The 20749-nt window shown below is 44.4% G+C and overlaps 1 protein-coding gene across 1 annotated transcript; it reads right to left on the bottom strand.

Moving 5' to 3' along the window:
- Positions 1–18228: 18228 nt before the first annotated feature.
- LOC137317681 (probable G-protein coupled receptor 139) lies at positions 18229–19260 on the bottom strand. Its single transcript, XM_067980851.1, has one exon. The coding sequence runs from the start codon at positions 19258–19260 to the stop codon at positions 18229–18231; it is 1032 nt and encodes a 343-aa protein (XP_067836952.1).
- Between the last annotated feature and the right edge of the window lie 1489 nt (positions 19261–20749).

The following is a 20749-nucleotide window of genomic DNA, read 5'->3' as shown; positions in this document are numbered from 1 at the left end:
ACAAATTGGCTGCCATGAAGTTTAATCAAAATCGCTGCATTGAACGGGAAGTAAAATGGGCACCAGTCAGGGTGAGGAGCAAGGTAGAGCTTGTTATGGTGACAGACGGAGAGGGCTCATTTGCTGTTCCTGTTGAATCAATGTTGCACGATAGTTAAAGATACAAACTGTGTGAGAATGGCACTAGCTGGTGTTTAACACAAAGACAGCGGTGCAGTGAGGGAATTAAACACCAAAATGTGAACTTCTGCAAAACAATGGATTAACATTTGTTTATTTGGACCGAATGCTTAAGGAGAAGGAGAAACCAGGCATTCGGAGGAAAGGTCCAATTAGTCATTTTGTGTAGAGAATGTATTTCTAGCTTCTATTAAATCAATCAGAGTAAAATTGGACTCAATCTGAATGTAGTTCTGATCTGGGATTTTGCTTATTTCTCCATTATTCATATTTTTTCTTTAATCTGAAAGAATAACAGTATTTGTAACAGTAACAGATCAGGAGGGTGCTGAGGGACCCTCTCCAGTTTAGTAACACAGCAGAAGGGTTAAGAATACGTTGTGATTTATTACAGAATCCAGCAGCTCACTGGGAAAGTTACACACGGTTCAGATGGAGGAGCAAAAAGGTGCAAAGTGATTTCACACTTTAATTTGGGGCAATGACTTTTTGTCTCCACGAGGTTTCATTTTACATTTAACTTAATGAACTCTTTTTCCGAAAGAAACTTCAGGCAGAAACCATGACGTCGTGAAGAAAACAATAATTTATTGTTATTAATAAACTAGAAAAATTGACATTATAATTTAAACAACATCTTGTGTTTATGCCCGATTTGGAATTGCTTTTACAACAATAAAAAAACACATTCTGAATTCCTAAAATGCATAACAGTTTGGAAACCAATTGTCTGTCTTAGACTAAGCCCACAACGAAAGTTTTATTCAGATAGTTGGCTCAAGCTTCCCGGGAAGATTCGAGGTATTTTGATGGATTCCATTGTAGTGTAGCGTGGCTTTCTCTTGTAGCCAGGTCATCTGCTTCACAGGCAATCTGTAAACCAGTATCGAGGCAACAAGCTGGGAGGTCGCGAGCAGTCATGAAGATTCCAGTTGAGGTGGTGCTGCCAGGAAGTGAAAGGTGAGGTTGGAGCAGTCGTGGTGGATCTGTGTCTTTCCCCACTGAACAACTGCCCAGCTTTTAGAGATATTTTTAACACAGAATTACACCTCTGGGACGGTGGCTTCTCAACAACAGGTTCCGACAAATACAACCCACGATTGATTGACACTTCATTTGTTTTCTCTCAGTGTCCACAACATAACCAAGTTAAGTCGGCTGGAGTTCAAACGACCTCTAGCCCTCCTGGAATCGTTCTTGTTGCTATGGTGATCTAACCTCTGCTGTGTGATCTTTTACAATGTATCATTAACAATCATTTTAAGAGTCCTTTTCCTTCAGATATGCTGAAGCTGATTTAGTCTCAGGCTTTCGTTCATCAGATGATTTTTTTTACTGCACAGAGCAGCTGGGAAACTCCTGCAGTAAGTAATGGTCAGTGTCAGGTGCACAAGGCTAAGTGAATTTATTGTTCAGCCTCCAGGCATCACCTAAAGAAATGTCAAAATTAAATCCACAAGCGTGTTACCCCAGAACAAACATGAACTGACTGGCCTGCTTCATCTGCTGCTGTTCTGCTGGTCAGCACTCTCACACACTCCAGGCTGATTACACAGTTTGTTTGGTTATTTATTGCTTTCTGTATTCTATTCTCAATCCAGTCTCTACCCTCCTGTCACTATATATGTTTGTCCGTATTTCATTGTGTCTGTTCTCTGTTTATATCGTTTGTCGCTGTTTATTTTATGTGTTGTTTTTCTATCTTGTTATTTCCACTTCTACTTCCATCACTTTGTATGTATTCCTCAGTCTCTCCCTCTCGTTCCATCCATGTCTGCTTGCTCCCTCTCATTATATATATGATTTATTTCACTCTTTCTTTCTCTCGTTATTTTTCTCTCCTTTCTTAGAAACTGTCTTTATATCTCTCCTTCTCCAATTAGCTCTTTCTTTCTCCCTCCTTGTTTCTCTCTCACACACACACACACACACACACCCTCGCTTTGATGTGAATCTGTGTGATATATTCTGCGCTTTTTTAATCATTATAATTATTGTCCTTGCGTTCTCTCTCCATCTGTCTTTATCTCTCTCTCTCTCTTTCCCCTCTCTCTGTTTCTCTCTCCGCTGCGTCTCTCTGTCTCTCTCTGTCTCTCTCTCCCTTGTCTCTCTCGGTCTCCCTCTCCCTCTCTTCCTCTCCCTCTCTCTCTGTCTCTTTCTCCCACTTTCTCTATCTCCATGTCATTCTCTCTCTCTCTCTCTCTCCTTCTCCCTCCCCCTCGCTCTCTCCCTTTCCATTTACGGGGACTGCACCCATTCTGATCAGGCCCACAGCAGCTACTTTTATAACCAGCTTTTCAAAATTTGCCCGGTGGCCATTTCGTTGAAGCCCAGATGAGCTCTTTGGAGCCGCCATTTCGATCAACAATTCATGTGTCGCCTGTGAAGCAAATCCTGTCTCAATGGGTCAGGTTATCAATAAAATATGATCTCAGAATCAGATTTAAGTTCATTTCAGGGCTCTGTGCTGTTAATATAAAATGTACTTTCCATCTCCCGGGAAGTGTAGGGGATGGAGTATGAAATGGGATCGAGTTCTCGTGCTTGAAACCCTTCAGCTCTTTCTATGATTTCACTAATTTAACAATTAGATTGAGTGGGTATTTCACTGCGTTCTTCAGCTCCTCTCTGAATTTAGTTTGGGTCAGGACATAAATACACGTGTTTGTGCAGGAACTGAGAAGCTGCAGCATTATTGCTGTGTGTTCTGTGAGATAAACAGGGTCAGTGAAGGAGTAATAATACCGAATGTCTGCAATTCGCACATGAATGTAAAAGACAACCCGCGTCAGCCACAACAGTATAAAACTGCCCGATATACTGAAGAGTAAAATGATGGATTTCTTTCGGTTCTCCATCTCTGGATCACTCTGATTCTCTCCATTTCTGCGGCCCCGGAGTCCCCTGCGGACTCGACTGGACACTAAAATACATCGGACCGTCAGAACATTGAGCAGCAAAATCAGACAGAACGGGACACAAGGGGTTAAAATGAGGTGAAACATGTCAAATGCAGCCCATGCGGGGGAAGAACGGAAGATAGATTTAGTCACACATATCCAGGGAACATTATCAATTATAAAGTTAGGTTCATATATAAAGTACCAGGGGACATTCACCAAACAGCCCAGCACACTCACTATTCCCAGAACCACAGCCGCCGTTCTTTCGGTGCAATATTTAGTTTTCAGCTTCTCACAACAAATGGCCACAAATCGATCAAAGGTGAAAGCGACTGTGAACCAGACAGAAACATTCGCGGTTGCAAAACTCAAGAATACAATAAAACTACACACGGGAGTAATGTCCAGGAATGACATTGCGAGATACATCACAGGAATCTCTCTCAATATCGGACCCGCTATAACGACAAGGAGATCGGCCACTGCCATTCCCACCAGGTAGCGACTGATACATTTGGAGAGACCGCACTTTCCTCGGGACAGGATCACAATCGCCACCAAGTTAACTGTAAGAGAGAGAAAAGGAAGCAGAGAAATTACTGATCAGACCTGGAGCCAAAGCAGCAGTTTGAGAGGATCTGGGGTGAAATTTCCAGCTTCGTTGTTGCATCGAAGGGTGGAAAGTGATTGATTGACCTGGGCAGCGCTTTCGGGCAGAGAGATGTTTTTAAACACAATGTTCAATAATGAATTGGGAGATGGATACAGAAAGTGAATAAAGTGAGCACCGTATCCACTGGAAGGGCTGAGTGAGGGCGCAGTGCCGGTGGGGAATGGAGATGGGGTTTTACACACCGGGAATCCAGCGGGTTGAAGCCAGATTTTGGCTCCAGATGGCGAGGGAAAGAGAGCAAAGGGTCAGGAAGGTGAGGGGACAGGGGGACGTGGAGCCTCTTTGTTGATCTGGGCTAAGAGAGCCGACAGGGGCTGGCACTCAACGGGAAAGTCAGCTGGAGAGCGAGCCAATGAGTGAGATTGGGAGGGAGACACTTAAAAGGACATGTAGGAGCTGGAGGGGAGTCAGGAACAGAAGATTTGGGAAAGTGGACAAACTGAAGAAACGGATGAGGAGACAGAGGATTCAATGCAGTGAGAGGAGAGGCTGGGATTCACAGGGAGAGACTGCAGCAGAGTGTTAGAGGAAATCTAATCTATAGGTCCCACTAACATAATACAACTAATACATTCAACAGTTCATTTCTGTGGTTATTGGTGTCAGGGAACCTGTGTTGTGTATAAAATATGTTCAATAAATTAACTTTGTGCATTCAATTAAAATTAAATTGATATTTATTAATTAAATCAACCTCGTTGTTTATTGAATTCAGCCTAGCTTTAAAAATACAGTATATGAATAATTCATTACGATCAAGAAAATTCTGATTCTATACTTGAAGTAAATTTTAATTATGTTTAGTTTTAAGTTGGAAAACAAAGAACATTCACAAAAACAGACTGAGGACCTGACAGGGATATAAACATGAGGAGCGAGTCCCACAATAAAAACTCACCCAATCTGACCATACCATAAGTCAAATTTTCTATGTTTAATTGTACTGGAAGTTTCAGCAGTTCATTCTGATGAATTATTCACACCACAGCCTCTCGCTTTCCCTCTGAGTCGCTCTCTTTCTCAAGTCCATTTTCATATCCGATTAAATCCTATCATCCTGAGCCTGCATTCTGTTCACCAGCCCCGTGTTTCACCGATCCTATTCTCATTGTCAGTTTGTTAAATAGTGAAGCCTCTGTGGAATAGTTCAATGTTTCTACAGATCATCCGATTCTCCACCTGTTCACCTACACTGTTCACTTAATCTACAAATCATGGAATAAACAGAATCAAATCCCTCTCCCAGGCAGATCTCACAATCATTGAGATTCCTTCTCCTATAATTATAAAGTAAAGTGATGGATGGCGGTATTGTTCAATTAACAATATCACAAAATCACACTTATAATCTGCAGATACACAGAAGGGCTCCTGATTCCAACAGATGGAGTGTGAACTGATACAAGATAACATCAAAACTTTTCTTTTTACAATGAAGTCCAGTGACAGTCAGTGAATTCATCCACAGTGAAGCAGAGAAGGAGATGTGAAAGAGTCAGCAGAAAACTCAGTTCAGTAGCCAGACATCTGAAACGGCGTCAGATACACAGATAATGAAATAATATTTCATAACAGTGATCACGAATAAATACATTGAAATCCCAGTTAAACTGAAGCATGTTATTGGGGAGGGAGGACACTGCACTGCCTCCTTGCAACACTGAGACCGTGAGCTGTCTCATTATAAATCACTGAAAACACATCGATGAAAAACATATTCCAGAAAAAGTTAGTTCCACAAGATGGAAATATTAAAAGCTCCTGGTGGTCTGATACCAGATCTTAGCCCAGACAGCGTCTGATTCCAATCCATTCAGTACAGGGAATAATCCAGTAATGATGCCAGGTTTGTATATGCAAAGGTCACTACAGATATAATATAACTCCTACAAGTCCGAGCGTTTAGAAGTTAAGGAAATAGCATTATTCAACAATATATAAAGTTCAGAGAATAATCCAGTAACAATGCCAGTGTTGGATATACAAAGTTCATTACAGATATAATGCACCTCCTACAAGACCGAAAGAGCAGAGACTTAACACATTCCATCATTCAACCAATAGAACAGAACAGGTCACTGTGTAATAGATGTCGGGAGAAAAGGTAATTTGCCAAATATAGCATTAAACTTAACACTGAATTAAACCATTAACAGCTGGGATAATGGCTTACCTGGAACTCCAACGGCTGCAAGAACAGGATAATACATGCGTTGTATCTGAATTATTGCTGGAGATCCCATTTTTGAGAGAAGCAGCGACATCTGTTGGCCTGGGAACCACAGCTCCGGCAGGAACTCTGAGCTGATCAATTCCAACAAGCCCTGATTTATACAGGGGATAAGTTTCCACTGACACGGTTATACTCCTGACCATTGCTATTAGTTACAGTCAGTTTAACAAACATATTACATCTGCAGCTTTGACTCCGATGTAAATAATGTGGTGAATAAAACAAAAAGATCTCAAAGTCCATGTGATTATCTTGATCACACCTCTCTCAGGAATAAAGTTTAAATCTGTTCTCATACAGGACTGATCCAAATATAATGAACAGCTCCATTTACAGTTTTTATATAATTGTATTGACCATGTTCACTCCTGGTGATTCATTTATAAATGTTACCGATTCTCCACAGTGTAGACTGAATCCAGGGACACAAGCAGACCCGTTTCACTCTGTTCCTGCAGTTTCCCAGTTAAAATATGAATATTGAGTCACTGACACGAGGACAGTTAAAGGGCAGGTTGAGGATTGCAGCCTAGAAATACCTGGGTGATATTAGGGGACGGACACTGAACGTGTCCCATTGACATTCCTCTCTCCGCTATTTTACTGCAGATGTTTACCCGTTTATTCTACATTGGTTAACGGCTCCAGTAAAATTGGCCCCGTGTAACACCGAGCTGAGCTCATGACCCGATTTGACCTCCATCACAAAGGCCCCGTGATTCCCTCACCCGCCTCCATTCCTTCCTCAGCCCATTGACCATTGAAACCCTCATCAATGCCTCTGTCCCCTCCAGACTCCATTCCTCCAATGCGCTCCTGGCCGGCCACCCAACCTCCACCTTCCATTAACGTGAACACGTGCAAAACTGTTGTCCACGACTACCAGCAGCAGGTCCTGCTCGGCCTCACTGACCCTCACTGGCTCCCAGTTCCATATCCCTTAAATTTAAAATTCTCATTCTTGGATTTAAATCCCTCCATGGCCCAACCCTCCCCGTCTCCATACCGACAGACAACCCACCCATCACCTCCTCATTCATCAGACACTGGCCTCTTGTTCTGGGACTACCCTCACTTGTTTCCACTCACCTATCTGATCATAGCCAGGAGAAGCTTCTCTTCACAATCTATCACCGTTATCTCTGATGTTTCTCGAGGTTCAATCCTTGGCTCCCTCCACTTCCTCATCTGCATGCTGCCCTTTGGTGTCACAATCCACCCCTGTTTTTTTTTGATTGGCGAGTCGTTCACCAATCACCCAGTCACTTACTGAACTGCATTGGATTCCAGTCTCAAAACCCAGTATTTTATTTCTTCCTTTCTTACACTTAAAATCCATTTGGACTCACCCCTCCCTGACACTGCAGTGCAGTACTGAGGGAACTCAGTGTTGTTGAAGTGTCAGTACTCAGGCAGCACAGTACTGTCGGAGGGTAACTACTGAGGGAGCGCAGTACTGTCGGAGGGTCAATACTGAGGGAGCGCAGTGCTGTCGGAGGGTCACGACTGAGGGAGTGCAGTGCTGTCGGAGGGTCAGTACTGAGGGAACACAGTACTCTCGGAGGTTCAGTATTGAGGCAGCACTGCAATGTCGGAGGCGCCGACTTTTGTCGGACACATTAAAGCGAGGGCTCATCTGCCCTCTCAGGTGGGTGTGAAAGATCCCCTGGCAATATTCAAAATAGTCCAGGGGCGTTCTCCCCGGTGTCCTGGCTAATAACTTTCCCTCAACCAACATTACTAAAACTGATTTTCTGGTCATTTATCTCAGTGAAGTGTGTGGGATCTTGCTGTGTGCAAATTGGCTGTCACGTTTCATACATTACCACAGTGACTACACTTCACAATGTACTTCATTGACTGTTTTGTGACGTCCTGATGTCATGAAAGGCGCTATATAAAGGACAATTCTTTCCTTCTTTCAGGCCTTTCATGAAACCTAACACTTGCTCCCAGCTTTTGTCATCCCTCCTAATATCTCCTTCTTTTGGGCCTTCTTTCGGGCACTATTGGGTCCTGCTCTCCTCTGCCAAAACTGCTCACTATTCAAGGGTCATCCTGGAATGTAAAGATAACCTCCGGCTTCACTTCTCCACTACAAACCATCTTCTTAAACCCCTCTCCAGGCCCCCTCCCCCTCACCTCCAACGAAAAGTGCAAGGAGCTCATGGAATTTTTTGTCACTAAGGTTGAGACCATCCGTTCAGCTGCCTCCCTTACCCTAACCCACCAAGCCAAACTTCCCCTACGGCTCACCCCTGCCCTAGCCCTGAACTCGCATCTTTCTCTTGTTTCTCTCCTGTCTCCCCTCATACTCTCTCCGAGCTCATCTTGACCATGAGACCCACCTCCTGCTCTCTTGGCTCTATTCTCACGAAACTGCTGACCACCCAACTTCCCTTCCTGGGCCCCATGTTTGCTGATATTATCAACGGTTCCCTCTCTTCAGCTATTGTCCCCCTCCCATTCAAATCCGCCATCATCACCCCTCTCCTCAAAAAAACCAATCTTGACCTACTGCCTTGCAAATTAACGCCGCATCTCCACCCTCCCTTTTCTTTCCAAAGTCCTTGAACGTATTGTCACCTCTCAAGTCCGTGCCCATCTTTCTCTCAACTCCATGTGTGAATCCCTCCAATCAGGTTTCCGCCCCTGCCACAGTACTGAAACGGCCCTTATCAAAGTCACAAATGACATCCTATCACGGTGACGATGGTAAAATATCCCTCCTCATCCTTCTCGCCCTGTCTGCAGCCTTTGACACGGTTGACCACACCATCCTCCTCCAACGCCTCTCCTGCATCGTTCAGCTGGGTGGTACTGAGCTCGTCTGGATTCATTCTCATCTATTCAGTCATAGCCAGAGAATCACCTGCAATGGCTTCACTTCTGTCTCCCGCATCTTTACCTCTGGAGTCTCCGAAGGATCGATCCTTGACCCCCTCCTATTTCTCACCTACATGCTGCCCCTCGGCGACATCATTCCATATGTACACTGACGACGCCCAGCTCTACCTCACAACCACCTCCTTCGACCCCTCCACTGTCACTCATTTGTCACATTGCTTGTCCGACATCCAGTACTGGATGAGCAAAAATATCCTCCAACTAAATATTGGGAAGACTGCAGCCATTGTCTTTGGTCCCCGCTGCAAACTCCATTCCCGAGCAACTGACTCCATCCTTCTCCCTGGCCATTATCTGAGGATGAACCAGACTGTTCACAACCTTGGCGACCTGAGATGATTTTCGGACCACATTTCTGCTCCATCACCAAGCCCGCCTGCTTCCACCTCCGTAACATCGCCCGCCTCGAGCTCCTGCCTCAGCTCAACAGCTCCTTAAACATTCATCCATGACCTTGTTACCTCGAGATTTGACAATTCCATTGCTCCCCTGGCCGGTCTCCCATATTCCACCTTCCATTTTCTTGACCTCATCCAAAACCATGCAGCCCGTATCCTTACTCGCAACAAGTCAATGGGAATCATGGGGAAAACTCTCCAGTGGCTGGAGTCATACCTAGCACAAAGGAAGATGGTAGTGGTTGTTGGAGTCCAATCATCTCAGCCCCAGGACATTGCTGCAGGAGTTCCTCAGGGCAGTGTCCTAGGCCCAAACATCTTCAGCTGCTTCATCAATGACCTTCCCTCCATCATAAAGTCAGAAATGAGGATGTTCGCTGAAGATTGCACAGTTTTCAGTTCCATTCGCAACCCCTCAGATCATAAAGCAGTCCGAGCCCGCATGCAGCAAGACGTGGACAACATCCAGGCCTGGGCTGTTAAGTGGCAAGTAACATTCGCGCCAGATAAGTGCCAGGCAATGACCATCTCCAACACGAGAGAGTCTAACCACCTCCCCCTGACATTCAACGGCATTACCATCGCCGAATCCCCCACCATTAACATCCTGGGGGTGACCATTGACCAGAAACTTAACTGGACCAGCCATATAAATACCGTAGCTACGAGAACAGGTCAGAGGCTGGGTATTCTGCAACTCACCTCCTGACTCCCCTAAGCCTTTCCACCATCTACAAGGCAAAAATCAGGAGTGTGATGGAATACTCTCCACTTGTTTGGATGCGTGCAGCCCCAGCAACACTAAAGAAGCTCGGCACCATCCAAGATAAAGCAGCCCGCTTGATTGGCACCTCATCCAGAACCCTAAACATTCACTCCCTTCACCACCGGCTCACTGTGGCTGCAGTGTGCACCATCCAAAGGATGCACTGCAGGAACTCGCAAAGGCTTCTTCAACAGCACCTCCCAAACCAGCGACCTCTACCACCTAGAAGGACAAGAGTAGCAGCCACATGGGAACAACACCACCTGCACGTTCCCCTTCAAGTCACACACCATCCCGACTTGGAAATATATCGCCGTTCCTTCATCGTCGCTGGGTCAAAATCCTGGAACTCCCTTCCTAACAACACTGTGGGAGAACCGTCACCACACGGCCTGCAGCGCTTCAAGAAGGCGGCTCACCACCACTTTCTCAAGGGCAATTAGGGATGGGCAATAAATGCCGGCCGAGCCAGCGACGCCCACCTCCCATGAACGAATAAAAAAAAATTCCCGTTCAACCAGCATCCCTGTGGTTGATGTCCAACATTGGCTCCCGGTCGGGGAACGCCTCAATTTTAAAATTCTCATCCTTTTTAAAAAATCCCTCCATGGCCTTCGCCCCTCCTTATCTCTGTCACCTCCTCCAGCAAGAAAATTCTCGGAAATCTCGGCGCTCCTCGAATTCTGGCCTCTTGTGCATCCCTGGTTTTAATCACTCCACCATTGGAGCGCTTGCCTTTAGCTGCCTCGGCCCCAACGATGGAATTCTCTCCCTAAACTTCTCCGCCTCTCTCCCTTTCTCCCCTCCTTTAAGACGCTCCTTAGAATCTATCTATTTGAACAAGCTTTTGGTCAGCTGTCCTAATATCTCCTTATGTAGCTCTGTGTCAAATATTGTTTGATAATCACTCCTGTGAAGCACCTTGGGATGTTTTACTACATTAAAGGCGCTATATAAATGCAAGTTTTTGTTGTTGTTGATTATGGTTGATCTGTATCTTAACTCTATCTACCTGCCTTGGTTCCAGACCCTTTAATACCCTTGCCTAACAAAAATCTATCAGTCTCAGTGTTGAAATTGTCAATTGACCCACAGCCTCAACAGTGTTTTAGGGTAGAGTGAGTTCCAGATTCCCACTGCCCTTTGTGAAGAAGTGCTTCCTGACATCACCCCTGACCACCTTCGCTCTAATATTAATGTCATGGCCACTTGTTCTGGCCTCTCCATCTACCCTAATTAAATCCTTTAATCATTCTATGCTCAAGGGAATAAAATACTAGTCTATGCAACCTGTCCTTATAATTTAACCCTTTTAGTCACGGTATCATTCTGGTGAATCTGTGCTGCACCCCCTCCAAGACCAATATATCCTTCCTGAGGTGCGGTGCCCAGAACTGAACACAGTGTCTCCAGATGGTGTTTAACCAGAGCTCTGTACAGCTGTAACATAACTTCAACCCCTTTGCATTCCAGCTCTCTCGTGATAAAGGCCAACATTTCCTTAGCCTTTTAAATTATTTTTTGTACCTGTCCACTAGCTTTTAGTGATTTCTTTACTTGGACCCAAGAATCTCCCTGCTCATCCACAGTTCCGAGCTTCTCACCATTTAGAACATTCTCTGATCTGTCTTTCTTAGGTTCCACATTGAACTCGATCTGCCACAGTTTCGCCCACTTACTTAATCTAACTACGTCCCTTTGCAACTTTTTGCTCCCATCTGCACTATTTACTGTTCCACCTCACTTAGTGACATCAGCAAACTTAGATATACAGCTATTCCTTCACCCAAGTCATTTTTAAATATAGTGAAAAGCCGTGGTCCCAGTACAGATCACTGGGGGACACCACAAGTCACATCCTGCCAATTTGAGTATATATCCATTATTCCTATTATCTGTCTCCTACCTACTCGTCAATTCCCCATTCAAGCCAATAGGTTGCCTCCCGTCCCATGTGCTCTCACTTTCGTTAACAGTCCCTTATGTGGAATCTTGTCGAATGTTATCAGCATGATCTGTAAAAACTCCCACCGAACTCCTGTCTGCTGGGGGAGTGAGGCCTCCACATTGAGCAGCCTCCCACCTCGCTTTGACTCTGAAAAAACTCCAAGCCAGGCAAGTCCGGCAATTGACTTGTGGGCTCCTTCAAATATGTGGCCCCATGAACGGGCACTGCAAGATCATGCGGGGAGCTACAACCATTTCTCTGAGGCTGAATTTGATAAATCTACAGCATCGACTACTTTACATAATGTGAGCTGTAAGGTTGGTTTAGTGAGAGTGCATTTCATTCAACGAGAATGCTGAGAGTGACGTCATTGGAAGTGGTCACGAACGGAGCCGCACCTTTTCAACACGCGCTGAGAGGGATGTCATCGGGTGGCCCGGCGCATGTGACGTCACTGGTTGAACACAAACCGGAAGGATCCGCATTGTCACTAATCACTCCCATCAAACTAAAGACAAAAGAACGTAAGAAATAGGAGCAGGGTTGGGCCATACAGCCCCACGATCATGGCTGATCTTCGACCTCAACTCCACTTACCCGCCCGACCCCCATATCCCTTAATTCCCTTAGAGTCCAAAAATCTATCGATCGCAGTCTTGAATATGTTCAATGACTGAGCACCCATAGCCCTCTGGGGTAGAGAATTCCAAATATTCACAAACCTCTGGTGAAGAAATTCCTCCACCTCTCAGTCTAAAATGGCCAACCCCTTATCGTAAGACTAAGCCCCATAGTTCTAGACTCTCCAGCCATAGGAAACATCTTCTCAGCATTTACCCTTTCAAGCCTTCTCAGAATCTTATATGTTTCAATGAGATCACCTCTCATTCTTCTAAACTCCAGAAAGTATAGGCCCGTTCTGCTAAATCTCTCCTCATAGGATAACCCTCTCATCCCAGGAATTAATCTAGTGAACCTTCGTTTCACCGCCTCTAAGGGAAATATATCCTTCCTTAGATAAGGAGATCAAAACTTCTCACAGTAATCCAAGTGTGGCCTCACCAAAGCCCCATACAATTATAGCAAGAGCTCCTTACTCTTGTACACCACAAGCCTTGCAATAAAGGCCAACATATAATTTGCCTTCCTAATTGCCTGCTGTACCTGCGTGTTAACTTTCTGTGTTTCATGCACAATGACATCCAAATCCTTTTGAACACCAATAGCTTCCAACCATTTTAAAAATATTCTGTTTTCCTATTTTTGCTCCCAAAGTGAATAACCTCACATTTCCCCACCATATACTCATTCTGCCACCTTCTTGCTCACCAACTGAACCTGTCTATATCTCTTAGCAGATTCTTTGTGTCCTCTTTACAGTTTACTTTCCCACCGAGCTTTGTATCATCAGCAAACTTGGATACATTACACTCGCTCCCTTCATCTAAGTCATTTATATATATTGTAAATAGCTGAGGCCCAAGCACTGATCCTTGCGTCACTCCAATAGTTACAGCATTCCAACCTGAAAAAGACCCGTTTATCTCTACTGTCTGCTTTCTGCCCTTCAACAAATCCCGTTCCCTCCGCTTCTCCACTGCTCCCTGCTCCTCCCCTGCCGTCTGCTTCTCCCCTTCCCCCTGCTCCGCCCTTCCTCCTTGCTCCTCCCTTCCCCTGGTCTTCCCTTCCCACTTCCTCCTGTTTCTCCCTTTCGCCTGGGCTCTGCTCTCCTCCCCCTGCTTCTTTCCCCTCACCCCTTGCTTCTCTCCCCTTCCCCCGGCTTCCCCCGTTCACCGGCTTCTCCCTTTCACCTGCTCCTGCCCTTCCCCTCTTCCTCCCGTTTCTCCCCTTCTCCCCGTTTCTACCTTTATCTCTGATCCTCTCTTTCCCCCAGGCTCTGCTCTCCTCTCTCTGCTTCTCTCCCCTTACCCCTGTTTCCCTCCTTCTCCCTGCTTCACCCCTTCCCCCTGCTTTTTCCACCTTCCATCTGTTCCCCTTCCCCCTGCTTCTCTCCATCCCCTGCTGCTCTCCTTCCCCCTTCTTCTCCCCTTTCCCCTTTCGCTCCTCCCTTCTCTCCTGTCCCTCCATCCTTCCGCGCTCACCTCTTCCCCCTCTCTCCCCTCCCCCTGTGTGCGAGTGTGTCCGGTTACTATACGAGACAATGTAAAACATAATAAGCTGTTTTCACCTTGTTCATAATAGTAGAACCAGAGGACAGGGCATGCGCTTGAAGGGGGTAAATTCAAAACTAATTTGTGGAAATATTATTTCAGTCAGTGAGTGGTCTATTTGTGGAACAGTCTCCTTTCCCAATCTGTATAGTTAAAACTGGAGGATAGAGGAATTTAAGTGAACACAACAACTGTTTAATTGCAAATAGAGGGCAGTGGAATTTAGGGCAACACAGCAACTGTTTAATTAGAAATAGAATGAAGTGGATTATAAAGGGAACACTTTAACTGTTTAATGAGAAATAGAATGAAGTGTAATAAAGCGGGAACACAGTAACTGTTTAATTAGAAATAGAATAAAGAGGAATATAGGGGGAACACAGTAACTGTTTAATTAGAAATAGAATAAAGTGGAATATAGAGGGAACACAGTAACTGTTCAATTTAAAAATGAGACCAGGAGAAGTTTGGAGAATATCATAGAATCATAGAATGGTTACAGCATGGAAGGAGACCATTCGGTCTATCGAATCCGTGCTGGCTCTCTGCAAGAGCAGAATAAAGCAACTCTTTAATTCGAAATGAGGACTAAAGGAACACACAAACCATATATTTAGAAGTAGATGACAAGGAAACACAGGAAGTATTTAATTATAAGTGGAGGACAACGAAATTCAAGGGAATATAGCAACTGCCCAATTGGAAATAGAATATAGGGGAATATAGTAACTGTTTATTTAGAAGTAGGGGCATGGGAAGACTGTAACGGTTTAATCAGAAATAGCGGAGACGGGATTATTAGGAGAACTGTAACTATTTAATTATAAATAGAGAAACTCAAGGGAACACAACAACTAATTAATTAGAAACAGGGGGCGGGAAATCACAACCACATGGGATTGAATTTGACACGGTAATTCAATGGTTAACGTTAGTCGGTGATTTTGGATAATGTGGTTGATCGCACATCACCTTCCCACGATTGTAGCTGGGTGCAGAGACATCGCTGACTGATGGAATTAAAACCCCTGCCTTCTGCCTGACTCGTGCCTTAAATACTTTTGTTGATCTGAATCCCGTTAAATGAGAATGTGCCGATTGCACAGAACTGCCCGCAATTCATCAGCACTTCCCCCAGAAGCTGGATTCCAGCTGGATTGGCAGAGCCTGTGCTCCACAGGGACCTAAAACCAAGTGGAGTTTGTCTTTTGGAGAACCTCGGGATGAAGTGGAAGGTTAAAGAGTAACGGGTAAAGTGGAGACTTGATCACAATTAATAAATGAAGCCCATTCACAATTAAAGTACAACAGCTATTGTGAGTGTAAGGTTTTCAATAAGGTTCATGAACATTGAAGAGAGGTGTCGTAGCTTTATCAAGCACACAGAACATGCGATTGGATTTAAACATACTCTTTAAAGGTAGAAATTATTACCACACCGGACGATAGTTGGTTGGGAACTCAAATTTGTTCTCGATCTGAGCTCAGTATCTTAGGACTTTATGAATCCAAGTACTCATGACAAACATCCAATTTTTATGCATTTCTCTCACTCCCCCCACGTGACATTCCACACAATTATGGAATGTGTAGAAGAAATTTACGAGAATGATTCCAGGGATGAGGGACTTAAGTTAAGTGGAGAGACTGGAGAAGCTGGGGTTGTTCTCCTTGGAACAGAGAAGGTTGAGTGGAGATTTGATCGAGGTATTCAAAATCATGAAGGATCCAGATAGAGAAGATAGAGAGACTGTTCCCATTGATGGAAGGGTCAAGAACCAGGGAACGTACATTTAACGTGATTGGCAGAAGAACCAAAGGTGACATGAGGAAAAACCTTTTTACACAGCGAGTGGTTAGTGTCTGGAATGCACTGCCCGAGGGGGTGTTGGAGGCAGATTCAATCATGGCCTTCAAAAGGGAACTGGATAAGTACTTGAAAGGGAAAAAAATGCAGGGCTACGGGTATAGGGTGGTGAAGTGGCATGAGCTGGACTGCTCTTGCACAGAGCCCTCACGGACTCGATGGGTCGAATGGCCTCCTTCCGTGCTGTAACCTTTCTATGATTCTATGATGACATAATTATATGAAAGGTAAAATGCAACTCCATTTAAGAAGAATGTAATTGACGTATTCTTTATCAATTACTATAGTTTTCCTTACTTAACGAACTATTTTCCGTTGGGCAACAAGTATAACTCCCTAAGTTCGTTATCTTATCCATAGTTTCACTCTTGATCCATAGAATTGCAATTCTACCAAGTGAAACATTTAATTATAAGTCTGTCTCTGTTCCTGTAACATACATACCAATCAGAAATGATTTCGTCTGCCGAGATGTTTGTAGAACTAACTCCTTTCCCGCGTTGTTTTGAAATGATTGAATTTCTCTGAAATTTATGAATCAGTAAACAATGGCATGTCTTCAATTAAATCTTTTTTTACTTCATCCTGAAACTGACCATTGCTGCAGGGCTATCCCTGGCCCAACAGTCCAGTGGTACTTTAAATTGACTGATGCTTTCCTGCTTAACAGCAAAGGCTATAGTTTAACATAGCTACAATATAAAGAGAAACCTATACAGTCCAACATTAGCAGATTTGAGGACAGTCCAATGAACGCTTTCCTTACAGTGCCCTCTCTGTTGGGGTTAGAATGTTTAAGGTCAACACGGAACAATATCTCATCAGCATCATATATCTACCTCCATCTATTCTATTTTGCAGATATCGACCCATTGGTTTTCCACATGTTCTCACGCTCCAGACCCACACTAACAATTTCCTGTAGTGGTTTTGTCAGCGTGACTAACCATGTCTTGGACCCGTTCTTCACGGTATCTTGACCATGCATATCGCATGTTGGTTGCTTCACACGTCACTTCTGTACACATTGCCATAACCCAAGATCAGGCAGCACCAGACATCCGATACAAGCCATTCCTGCCCTTTCTGGTTATCTATCAATAGATCGTGGTGTCTGGAGGTTTGTGACCAGAATCTCCCCCTACATGGTCCCGATATTTTAGGTAGTGACAAAACTATCAAATACATTCTTCTCATCGTTCAGGACAAGCGAGGACACAACCATCTCCAAGAGAAAGCCATCATTTAACTACTTGAACTACACTTCCTGACTTTCACGAGATTGTGTATTGATACCAGATTGATGTCTTTTGGCGAGTCGGCTCCAGGTGATTTAAGTTAAGAAGGGTCGGGAAATGATAGATAGAAGCAGATTGCTTCCATTAGTTGGGGGATCAAGAACTAACAGCTATAAATATAAGAATAAATGTAAGAGATTTAGAACTGAGGGTTGGAGAAACTCTTCACATGGAGAGTTGTGAGGCTGTGGAATTCAGGGAGGCAGAAATTTCATCAATATTCAAGATTAAATTGTATAAATGGATGAATAAAATAGGTTGAAGGGATGTTGAGACCGAGCAGGTAAAGTGATTGGAACTATTTGCTCGGGTGGTGGGTAAACTCCGACAGGGATTGGTTGGGTCGAATGGTCTGTTCTCCTGTTTTAACATTCCAACATTTTAATGATCAGTTGAGATTTTATTAAAAATCTGCAAACAAAGATGCCTAATGTCACATTGAGGAGTCACGTTCCTACTGCCTCCATCATTTGATCACTTATCAGGAGACAGGAGCCCCGTTCTATTGGGCCAGGAGTCAGTGTCTGATGGGGAGACCAGCGCCTGTAACATTCAGACCGAGATTACAGAAGAATTACAAATAACCACGATTGTAACACCCTTCATTGTTTCTACACTAAAGCTTTATCTATTAACAAAACTGGGCGTCTCATTCCAGTCCCTGCCGTGAAAGGCAGTTAACGCTGACGCCCACATGTTCTCCTCCACTGCTGAAACTCAATCAGAACTGTTCTCTTTGAATCTTGAGCAAGAAGTGAGCTGCTTTAGCTGGAAACGATTCTGTTCACCCGGGGAAAGCGGCAGATATCAAACACACGGCACAAAATTGAAGAAATGTTTTCTGATCCCTGTTCATTTTCAGAAGAATAATCCAGACGGCCATTCTAAAATTCAGCACGGTCTGTAATTGAGCTGTCGTTAGGACGGGAAGCTTTGGTTTGATTTTTCATTAATTTAACCAATGTCAGAAGAAATGTCCAAGGTGATTTCATCAATTTCTTCAGCTCTTCCCTGAATTTAGTTTGGGTAGCTGCATAAATACACGTGTTTGTACAGGAACTGAAATACATGAGCAGATAGCCGGCTTCAGTGGCGATATACGCAGGGCTTGCATAATCGATTAGGTATTGCTCTGTGTTTGTCAGTCTGGTAGTTAAAAAGCTCACGGCGGATGTCAGCCACAGCAGCATAAAACAGCCCGACACAGTGAACAGTAGAATGATGGATTTCTTTCGGTTCTCCATCTCTGGATCACTCTGGTTCTCACTGCAGTGACCCCGGAGTCCCCTGCGGGCTCCACTGGCCACCAAAATACACCTGACTGTCAAACAATTAAACAGTAACATCAAAGCAAAAGGAATCCATACAATTAAAACGCTTTCGAACGAGTTGAATGCAACACCTGCAGGCGATGAGAAAAAGTCCAGTCTGGGGAGGCAACCCCAGTGCATATTGTTAATTATTCGTTCAGGTTCATATGCAAACCAATAGGGGACGTTATCTAAACACAAAAGAACAGCGACGGTTGTTAAAACCGCGGCCGCAGTTCTCAATGTGCAATACTTTATTTTAAATTTCCGACAACAAATAGATACAAATCGGTCAAATGTGAACGAGACTGTAAACCACACCGATATATCCAGGGCGATGCATTGCATGTACACAATGAACGTACACACAGCAGTATAAGACAGGAATGAAAGTGGAAAGAGTTTACTGAAAATGTGATACACTATTACATTGAAGATCATGACCAGGAGATCTGCTGTTGCCATGGCCACCATGTAGACAGAGATACATTTGGAGAGGCCGCAATTTCCTCTGGAGAGAATCACGATTGTCACTAGGTTCGCTGTAAGAAATTGGGAGAAGAGGTAAGTATTTCGGTCGAGAGGACGATCATTAATGGTATACATATGCGAGAATACTATGAGAATACCTTCCTTCAGGTAGGGTCTCTTTGAGCCTTATAAATACCGACATGGGTGGCCTTGAACCCTCTATATTTGGTAAGGTGATTGTGATTTGTTCCCCTTCACCCACTCGGCTGCTCGGTAACAGAGCAGGAACTGGAGGAACCGCGAAGGTTCTTTGCAGCCGAGGCGAGGGGAGCTGCAATTATTTCTCCAAGTATCGCTCAAAGTCCCCTGTTGCGTGGAGGCGGCTACAGTCCGAGGGATTATCAACTTAAACCAGACAGAGAACAATGGGATAAATGAAATGTTGACCATTGACACTCAGAAACACATCCTTGAGTGATCTATGTACAGTTGGAGGGGTCGGGGGTTCAGCCTCGCCCTCTCTCAGTACAGGGAGGATAGTTGAGCGTACAGTGCCCATCATCTACCGACCAGAACAGCACCTCACCGGCCGGGAGAACAGGGAGGATTCTCGCTGATATTCCCCAACTTCTCCAGGTGGATAAGAGACTCTGCAATGAGGACATTCTGGGAATCTGTTACATGATCATTAACAGTAAGATAGACAACAGCTATTGAACATCAGGATACGTTGACTTACCGGGAACAGCAAAGGATGCGAGAATAGGGTAATAAATATCCTTTATCTGGAGTATTGTTGGCTTTTCCATTTTTTGAAGACTGAGTGAATTCTGTCCGGATTTAAGGCTCCGATCGGAGTGGAAATGCGATCGGTAAATGCTTCCCCTTTATAGGGCAATCGGTGCTCCGGTGCGAAAATCAGATTGCACAATAATTGGCGTTTGTTACAGTCACTTAACAAACAAAGAGAGATTTGCCGCCTCAGTGCGCCTGGGCCGCCAATGGGAAATTGTGCAGCCCAGTCCAAGAAACTCCATCCATTCAAGTTAATGCACGGATGGTAATCCCAGAGGGAATGAGATCTGCGCACGCTCTGTGATCACTGATGGGAACGTCCATTCCGGAGACTGCTTTAGGTTCTTGGGGCCTTACATTAATTCATCGAAATCTTAACTCATCCATCACATCAATAAAATTGGATTGTACTGTGATTATGACAGGCGGTGAATTTACTCTCATATTATTCGGGTAACAGTGCTCTAACACTGGTGGTAGAGACCGTACTCTAACATTACTGGTGGAAAATCTACTCTAAGATTACTGGTGGTGCCCCGACTCCACATTACTGGTGGTGACTCTAATCTATCATCAATGGTGGTGACTCTACTCTAACATCACTGGTGGTGACTCTTCTCTAACATCACTGGTGGTGACTCCAATCTATCATTACTGGTGGTGACTCCAATCTATCATTACTGGTGGTAACTCTAATCTATCATTACTGGTGGTGACTCTAATCTATCATTACTAGTGGTGACTCCAATCTATCATTACTGGTGGTGACTCCAATCTATCATTACTAGTGGTGACTCTAATCTATCATTACTGGTGGTGACTCCAATCC

This window comes from Heptranchias perlo, unplaced genomic scaffold, assembly GCF_035084215.1.
Source record: "Heptranchias perlo isolate sHepPer1 unplaced genomic scaffold, sHepPer1.hap1 HAP1_SCAFFOLD_63, whole genome shotgun sequence".
NCBI classification, from domain to species: Eukaryota; Metazoa; Chordata; class Chondrichthyes; order Hexanchiformes; family Hexanchidae; genus Heptranchias; species Heptranchias perlo.
This window is presented reverse-complemented; position numbering and strand designations above follow the sequence as displayed.